This window comes from Triticum aestivum, chromosome 1B (assembly GCF_018294505.1).
Source record: "Triticum aestivum cultivar Chinese Spring chromosome 1B, IWGSC CS RefSeq v2.1, whole genome shotgun sequence".
Taxonomy (NCBI): domain Eukaryota; kingdom Viridiplantae; phylum Streptophyta; class Magnoliopsida; order Poales; family Poaceae; genus Triticum; species Triticum aestivum.
Genome location: NC_057795.1, coordinates 582,488,699 through 582,496,409, shown reverse-complemented (window position 1 = coordinate 582,496,409; position 7,711 = coordinate 582,488,699). Strand labels below are relative to the sequence as shown.

The 7,711-nt window shown below is 52.8% G+C and overlaps 1 protein-coding gene across 1 annotated transcript; it reads right to left on the bottom strand.

Moving 5' to 3' along the window:
- Positions 1-3,196: 3,196 nt before the first annotated feature.
- Positions 3,197-6,657, bottom strand: LOC123139925 (calcium-transporting ATPase 7, plasma membrane-type-like). Its single transcript, XM_044559645.1, has one exon. The coding sequence runs from the start codon at positions 6,446-6,448 to the stop codon at positions 3,398-3,400; it is 3,051 nt and encodes a 1,016-aa protein (XP_044415580.1). The 5' UTR covers positions 6,449-6,657; the 3' UTR covers positions 3,197-3,397.
- Between the last annotated feature and the right edge of the window lie 1,054 nt (positions 6,658-7,711).

The window sequence follows — 7,711 nt, the reverse complement described above, 5'->3', positions numbered from 1 at the left end:
GAGTTCTTCAACTAATGGCCTTAGGTACACATCAATGTCGTAGCCGGGTTGCTTAGGGTCTTGGATGAGCACTGGCATTATAATGAACTTCCTCTTCATGCACAACCAAGGAGGAAGGTTGTACATACATAGAGTGACAGGCCAGGTGCTATGATTGCTGCTCTGCTCCCCAAAAGGATTAATGCCATCTGCGCTTAGACCAAACCATACGTTACTTGCATCACCTGCAAAGTCCAACCAGTATTTTCTCTCGATTTTTATCCACTCCGACTCGTCAGCGGGTACTCTCAACTTCCCGTCTTTCTTATGGTCTTCTCTGTGCCATCGCATCAACTTGGCATGCTCTTTGTTTTGGAACAAACGTTTCAACCATGGTATTATAGGAGCATACCACATCACCTTGGCAGGAATCTTCTTCCTGGGGCGCTCACCCTCGACATCACCAGGGTCATCGCGGTTGATCTTATAGCCCAATCATCCACATACCAGGCACATGTTCAAATCCTCGTACTCACCGTGGTAGAGGATGCAGTCATTAGGGCATGCATGTATCTTCTGCACCTCTAATCCTAGAGGGCACAGAACCTTTATTTTCTTCGTACGTACTCTCGGGTAATTCATTGTCCTTTGCAGGCATCATCTTTAACATTATAATTAAGTTTCCAAATCCCTTGTCAGATACATCATTCTCTGCCTTCCATTGCAACAATTCCAGTGTGGTGCCTAGGTTTTCTTGTCAGCTTCGCAATCTGGGTACAACAATTTCTTATGATCCTCTAACACGCGCTGCAACTTTAGCCTCTTCTTCTCACTTGCGCAATTTCTCTTTGCATCGGTAATGGCCCGACCTAGATCATCAGCGGGCTCATCTGATGCCTCTTCTTCAGCTTCTTCCCGCATTGCTGGCTCAACTTCTTCACCCATTGTTGTACCATCGTATTCAAGGAACCCATGGCCGGGATAGTTGTCTTCGTCCTCTTCTTCTTCATTGTCTTCCATCATACCCCTCTTTCTCCATGCTTCGTTCAAACATTATAGTAGGGCATGAAACCGGACTCAAACAGGTGGACGTGAATGGTTCTTGACTTAGAGTAATTCTGATCATTCTTACAGCCAGCACATGGACAAGAAATAAAACCACCCGCCTGCTTGTTTGCCTCAGCCTCAAGCAGAAAAGTACGCACGCCATTAACGAACTGGGGAGAGCATCGGTCATCGTACATCCATTGCCGACTCATCTTGATTACACAGCACTAAAAAGACCAAATTAATACAAATTCATACACACTTATTCTCATAAAACAACATACAAACTCACTAGCTAAAGCATTTAAATGCATGAACAAATGCGATCAAGATTGCAACTAAGGTAACAATTGATCCCACAACATAATGATACCAAGCCTCACTATCAATGGCATATTTTCTAATCTTTCTAATCTTCAAGCGCATTTTCTCCATCTTGATCTTGTGATCATCGACGACATCGGCAACATGCAACTCCAATTCCATCTTCTCCTCCTCAATTCTTTTCAATTTTTCTTTTAAATACTCGTTTTCATTTTCAACTAAATTTAACCTCTCGACAATAGGGTTGGTTGGAATTTCCGGTTCACATATCTCCTAGATAAAAATATATATGTTAACTTGATGGGCATAATTTTTCATAAACACGAAATGCAACAAATAGTTATAAAAGAGAATATACCACATCCGAATCCTAAAACGGACGAGGGCCGACGGGAATGGATATCAAAACCATGGCACTATGTATAACAAACAACATACGGGTAAGATAATTATACAAGTAACTATATATTTAAATCACACAAACATGATTTTTTATATAAAAAAGATAAGAACAAGAGGCTCATCAGAAGGTGGTGTCGGTAACTGGACGGTGCGGGCGATCGACGGTGGTTAGGACAGAGACGGGAAGGCACTAAGTAAACCATACCTACATGTACAAACTAAGAGTTATTTTGAGATCAAATTGCATATAAATCAAATAAACTACCACATATAATTCCTCCCAAACTAAAATCCACAAATCACTATACTTATAAAGCATTGCAAGAGCTAATCTAGCAATAAGAGATGAAAGGACAAAGTTGCTAACCTTTGTAATCACTTGGATGGATGGGGTACCTTCAAATCTTGAAAACATTTGTCAAAAATGGAGGATGAGCTCGAGAGGAGAGGAAAGGGGAAGGACAGAGAGCTCGGGCTCGATGAAGGGTTTATATAGTATGATCTTTAGTCCCGGTTGGTTATACAAACTGGTACTAAAGGTGCATCTACAGTCCCGCTTCGTGCCCCGAACCAGGACTAAAGGTGGTGGTGCGGCCGCCCTAACACCAGCCTGCCACCACCTCTTTAGTCCCGGTTCGTGGGACGAACCGGGACTAATGAGCACCGCCCGCCTAGCCGTTGGAACCGACACTAATGGTCACATTAGTGCCGATTCATTTACAAACCGGGACTAATGAACTGAACATTAGGCACTTTTTCTACTAGTGTTACAACTAAAAGGTAGATCTATACATAACATCACGCATATATCCATGATAATTGGTGCTATTAACTACGTGTGAGCGGCATGGCAATTGCATGCCTGCATTTCGGTAGTTCAAGTTTAATGTATTTTTTGTTGTCATTCAGAAGACAACAGTGGAATGTTTCATTCATTTGTTGTTCAAATGGGTTATGTGAGAGAGAGACAATGCGAGCTATTTCATGCTCCTTATTGTTTCATAGGTTTCGTGCATATATTCATTGCAGTATTCTAACTTTAGTTTGCTATGAAAAATCCAAATTGCGACCTGATTTTGCCTGCTAAGTTTTATTCTGGAATAATGGAAAATGTAAGCATATGCAGGGGCACAAGCATCCACAAGCAAAGGCAAAACCCAATCAGATCTTAAAGTATTATTCTGGAAGAAATATGCAAAAAATATTATTCACGCTTAGTTTCAGAGCTAAACACACCTAAAAAGGACCAACCTGTGTTTGATTGAACATCTAGAATGGACACTATCTTATGACTGACAGCCGAATTGTGTGATCATATTAGGTGTAGTCATGCTGACATTCAGCTTGTTCCCTCAGTCAACACGGTAGCCAGCTTGCCACGTTCCGGCGCGGAAATGGCGCCTTAAATTTCTGTAGTTTCAATGGAGGATTTTAGAAATACCGATGAACAGAAGAAATATGTTTGTATTAGATTCGGCAAATAAGAGTAACAATGTACAGTATGAAAGAATTGCCTAAGCTATGTGAAATATGAAAACTGCAGTTCGACAAATAGTTACTGTATACTAAACAAATGTATGAAAGAATCACCTAAGCTATATGAATTGTGAAATATGAACACTGCGGTGCGGTATGAATGAATGCATCATGAGGATTTCCGGCGTGTGAGGATGTCATGGAGAGTCCGGTCCGGCACGGGGATGAACTTGACGGCCCAGCCGATGGGCCACGACACGGCGGCGATGGCGAGGCAGACGCCCCACTGCCCCAGCCCCAGCCTCTTGGTGCTGGCGAACCTGGTGAGCACCTCCACCATGACCACCTGCAGCGCGAGCGTGACGGCGATGATGACCAGGAACATCCTGTTCTTGAGCACCCCGGCGAACACGTTCTTCTTCTCGATCTCCCGCGCGTTGAACTCGTTGAACACCTGGCAGAGCACGAAGGCGTTGAAGATCATGGTGCCGTTGCCCTTCTCGTCGGTGCCGAACACGTCCCGCCCCCGGTACTGGAGCGCCAGCAGCACGGCGATCTGGAACGCCGCCTGCGCGGCGAGGTTGCGCCACATTGCGTTGCTGATAAGCGGCGCCGTGCGGCCGATGGGCGGCCGGTCCATGAGCGCCTTGGTGGGCGTGTCCGTGGCGAGAGCGAGAGCGCCCATGGTGTCCATGATCAGGTTCACCCACAGGAGCTGCACGGTGGTGAGCGGCATCTTGCCCGTGGTGATGGCGGACACGAAGTTGATGACGAGCGCCGCCACATTGACGGTGAGCTGGAACTGGATGAACTTCTGGATGTTGTTGTAGACGCAGCGCCCCCACCGCGTGGCCGTCACCACCGTGTCGAAGTTGTCATTGAGGATGATGATGTCGGAGCTCTCCTTGGCCACCTCGGTGCCCTGGACGCCCATGGACAGCCCCACGTCCGCCTCCTTGAGCGCCGGCGCGTCGTTGGTGCCGTCGCCGGTCACGGCCACCACGTGCCCCTTCTGCTTCAGCCGCTGCACCAGCGCCAGCTTGTCCAGCGGCAGGGACCGCGCCATGACGCGGATCCTGTCCACGATCTCCAGCTGCTGCTCCGGCGACATGGCGCGGAACTCGTGCCCCTCGATGACGATGCCGCTGGGGTCGTTGCTGGATATGATTCCGCACTCCTTGGCGATCGCGCGGGCCGTGAGGATGTTGTCGCCCGTGACCATCTTGACGGCGACGCCTGCCTTGGTGCAAGCTTCAATGGCGGCCTTGACCTCTGGCCGGCACGGATCTTTCAAGCCGACGAAGCCCAGCAATGTCAGACCATCGTCGTCGATCTTTGATTGCTCGGAGCCGTCGACTTGCTTGTAGGCGAAGGCGATGCACCGGAGGCTGCAGACGGCCATGTCGTTGATCACCTTCTCAAGGTTCCTCCTCTGCTCCACTCCGAGCTCGCGCGCCGCTCCGTCCGTGTCCACGTACATCGAACAGTTCGTCAGCACCATCTCCGCGGCGCCTTTCCAGTGCGCGACCACCGCGCCGGTAGCGTTGTCCCTGATCATCACGCCGCTGCGCTTCTTGTCCGAATTGAAGGCCTCAACGTGCAGCACCTTGCAGCTCCTCTTCAGCGCGTCGGCGTCCATGCCGAGGTCCGCTACGGCCCACGACAGCAGCGCCTTCTCCGTCGGGCTGCCTGTGATCTCCGGTGGCGACACGTTGTCCGGCTTGTAAACGCTTCCCGTGGTGTTGAGCCCAGCTCCCTGGCAGAGCAAGGTGACGACGCTCCCGGCGATCGCCGTGGCACCTCTGGGCTGGTCAGTGCCGACCCAAAACTCGGTCACCTTCATCTGGTTGAGCGTCAGCGTGCCGGTCTTGTCGGTGCAGATGGCTGTGACCGACCCCATTGTCTCGCACGCCGAGAGGCGGCGCACCAGCGCGTTCTCCTTCACCATCCTCTTCATGGAGAAGGCGAGCGTGAGCGTCACCGCCAGCGGGAGGCCCTCGGGGATGGCGACGACGATGATGGTGACGGCCTGCTGGAAGATGACGACGAGGGAACTGAACACGGCGTCGAAGGTGACGTGGCCCTTGTTGAACAGCGGCTTCCCTTGGTCGTCCTTGGTGCTGCCGGTGAAGTGGCGCGCGGTGAGCACGGTGAACACGAGCACCGCGACGGCGACGCCGATCTTGCCAATGCTTGAGGTGAGGCGCTCGAGGCGCTCCTGGAGCGGCGTTGGCTCGGCGGTCTCCTTGGTTATGCTGCTCATCATCTCGCCCCACAAGGTGTCGGTGCCGACGGCGGTCACGAGCATCCGGCCGTAGCCGTCGACGATCTTCACGCCGCCGGTGAGAAAGGGACTCTTCTCGGCATCGATCTCGATCGGGTGGGGCTCGCCCGTCATGCTCGACTCGTCCACCTGCAGGCCGTGACCCTCCAGGAACACCCCGTCCGCTGGCACCGAGTCGCCGATCTTGAGTATCACCACGTCGCCGACGAGGATATCGAATATGGAGACCTCCTGCCTCCGGCCGTCGCGGACTACGGTTACGGCGATATTGTCGGACTCACTGGCCAGCTTGTCAAACCGCTTGGCCTGGCTGTGGTTACTGACGGCGGACACGGCAGCGACGAGGAAGACCGCGAGGAAGATACTTACACCGTCGTACCAGCCGTCCTTGAGGCCGTGCTCCTTGATGCCGAAGCCGAGGGAGACGACGGCGCAGACGAGGAGCACGATGAGGAAGACGTCCTTGAGCGCGTCCCAGACGTGGCTGAAGAAGCTTTTGGGCTTTGGCTTGGGGTACGTGTTCCCGCCGAACGACTCCCTGCGGCGCCGCACGTCGTCGGCGTCGCCTCGGATGCCGCGCTCGGCGTCGGACGCCAGCGCTGCCGCGATGCCAGCGCCGGCCCCGAGGCGGCGGAAGCAGTCTTCGCGCTTCTCCTTGACCAGGCCCTTGAAAAGCTCGTCATCGGCGGCGACAGAGAATGCGGCGGTGTCGGCGGCATCGGAGTCACTGCCGTCGTGGTGGATCTTGATGGCGACGTAGAAGGCGGTGCTCCGTGGCAGGACGCCGGCGGACAGAATGCCGAGCCGCGCCAGCCTGTGGCACGTCCGGATGACGGTCAGCGCCTTGCGCCATTGCCTCCCCGGCTGCCACGAGGAGGACGGGGAAGGCGACGTTGACCGGCGGCCCACGGCGATCAGGATGTTGGCGCACTCCATCCGCTGTGCAGCGCGCGATTGGAAGGCCAGGCGAGAACGGCGAGAGGAAACAAGACGGACGGACGAGGGATCAATGGATGCGGCGGGGAGGCGAGATCGGTCGACAACTCCTAGGACTCGATGACGGATCTAGCTGGGAGGGTCAGGTCAGGTCAGGTCAGGGGATGCCTTGCTGGGTTTGATGCAGCTGAATATATGTAGCCCTGTATAAGGCAAATCGAGGAAGCTTCCTGGAAATCGGAGTGGAAACTGCTCGATGAACCGCCTCTTGAATGCCGTGGGACGGCGAGTTCGTTCGTCTCTTTCGTCACGCCAACGGAGCAACCATTACTGTTGGTGGTCTTTTATAAGGTAGCCGTTGCACTTGCACTGCATGCAGGATTCATTTTCAGCCGAAGCGCGGACGAACCTTCACCCAAAAAATACCCTGCATTTACTTCCACAACAAAATATTTCGTTGCTTTTTTTTTTGCGGGTGAATAATGTGTGAACGTTGTTCAAAAGCTGCAACGTTTTTTCGTTGCTTTTTTATTAGCACAAGTACATAGGACAGAACACGTATGTGGCACGGATGCGCATGAGGACGCGTAGGCACGTGCAACGCCTTGGGTGCTAAGGCACGAGAGTGCATGTCGACGATGTCGATCAAGCAAAGGTTTTGCTAAGCTGCTCGGGTTCTGGCTAGCTACTGGTAGTGGACACGCATGAACTCGCGCCGATGGGAACGACGGCGCCGTGTGGCCTCGCCGTGAACCGCGGCGGGCGGCCGGCATGCACGAGGCTGAGAGCCGAGTCCTCTCGGCGTTGTCGATCACGCGGTTTTCCCGCCACCTGGAACAGCAGGATGAACGTAGCTACCGGGTCTCCTTTTCTTTTGGAAGTGAACTACCGGGTCTCTTTCATACAACTTCCGGCCGTGGCGTGTCAGGTGTGTTCTGCTGCAAAGGCTGACGCGACGTGGAACTGCCCAATTGCCAGCCTACGTACGTCGTGCCAAGTGGTACTGTGCTACGAAAGTTAGCGCGTTGCACGTCGATAGTGCGCTCTGGAGGCCGGATCCCTTTATTATTTTATTTTACTATTTTATTTAATATACATGCACTGGTGGAAAAAGGGCCTTTGGTCGCGGTTCGCAACTGCCATTAGTCGCGGTTGCGCAACCGCGACCGAACGGGCGCGACTAAAGGCCCCATCCTTTAGTCGCGGTTGCTTAAGAACCGCGACTAAAGGCCCGTCCACGTGGGCGCCAGGTGGCCGTCGGGG

What these genes read in the sequence shown, in the direction of transcription:
- LOC123139925 (XM_044559645.1), bottom strand. Translation starts at nt 6,448, where the DNA reads ATGGAGTGCGCCAACATCCTGATCGCCGTGGGCCGCCGGTCAACGTCG.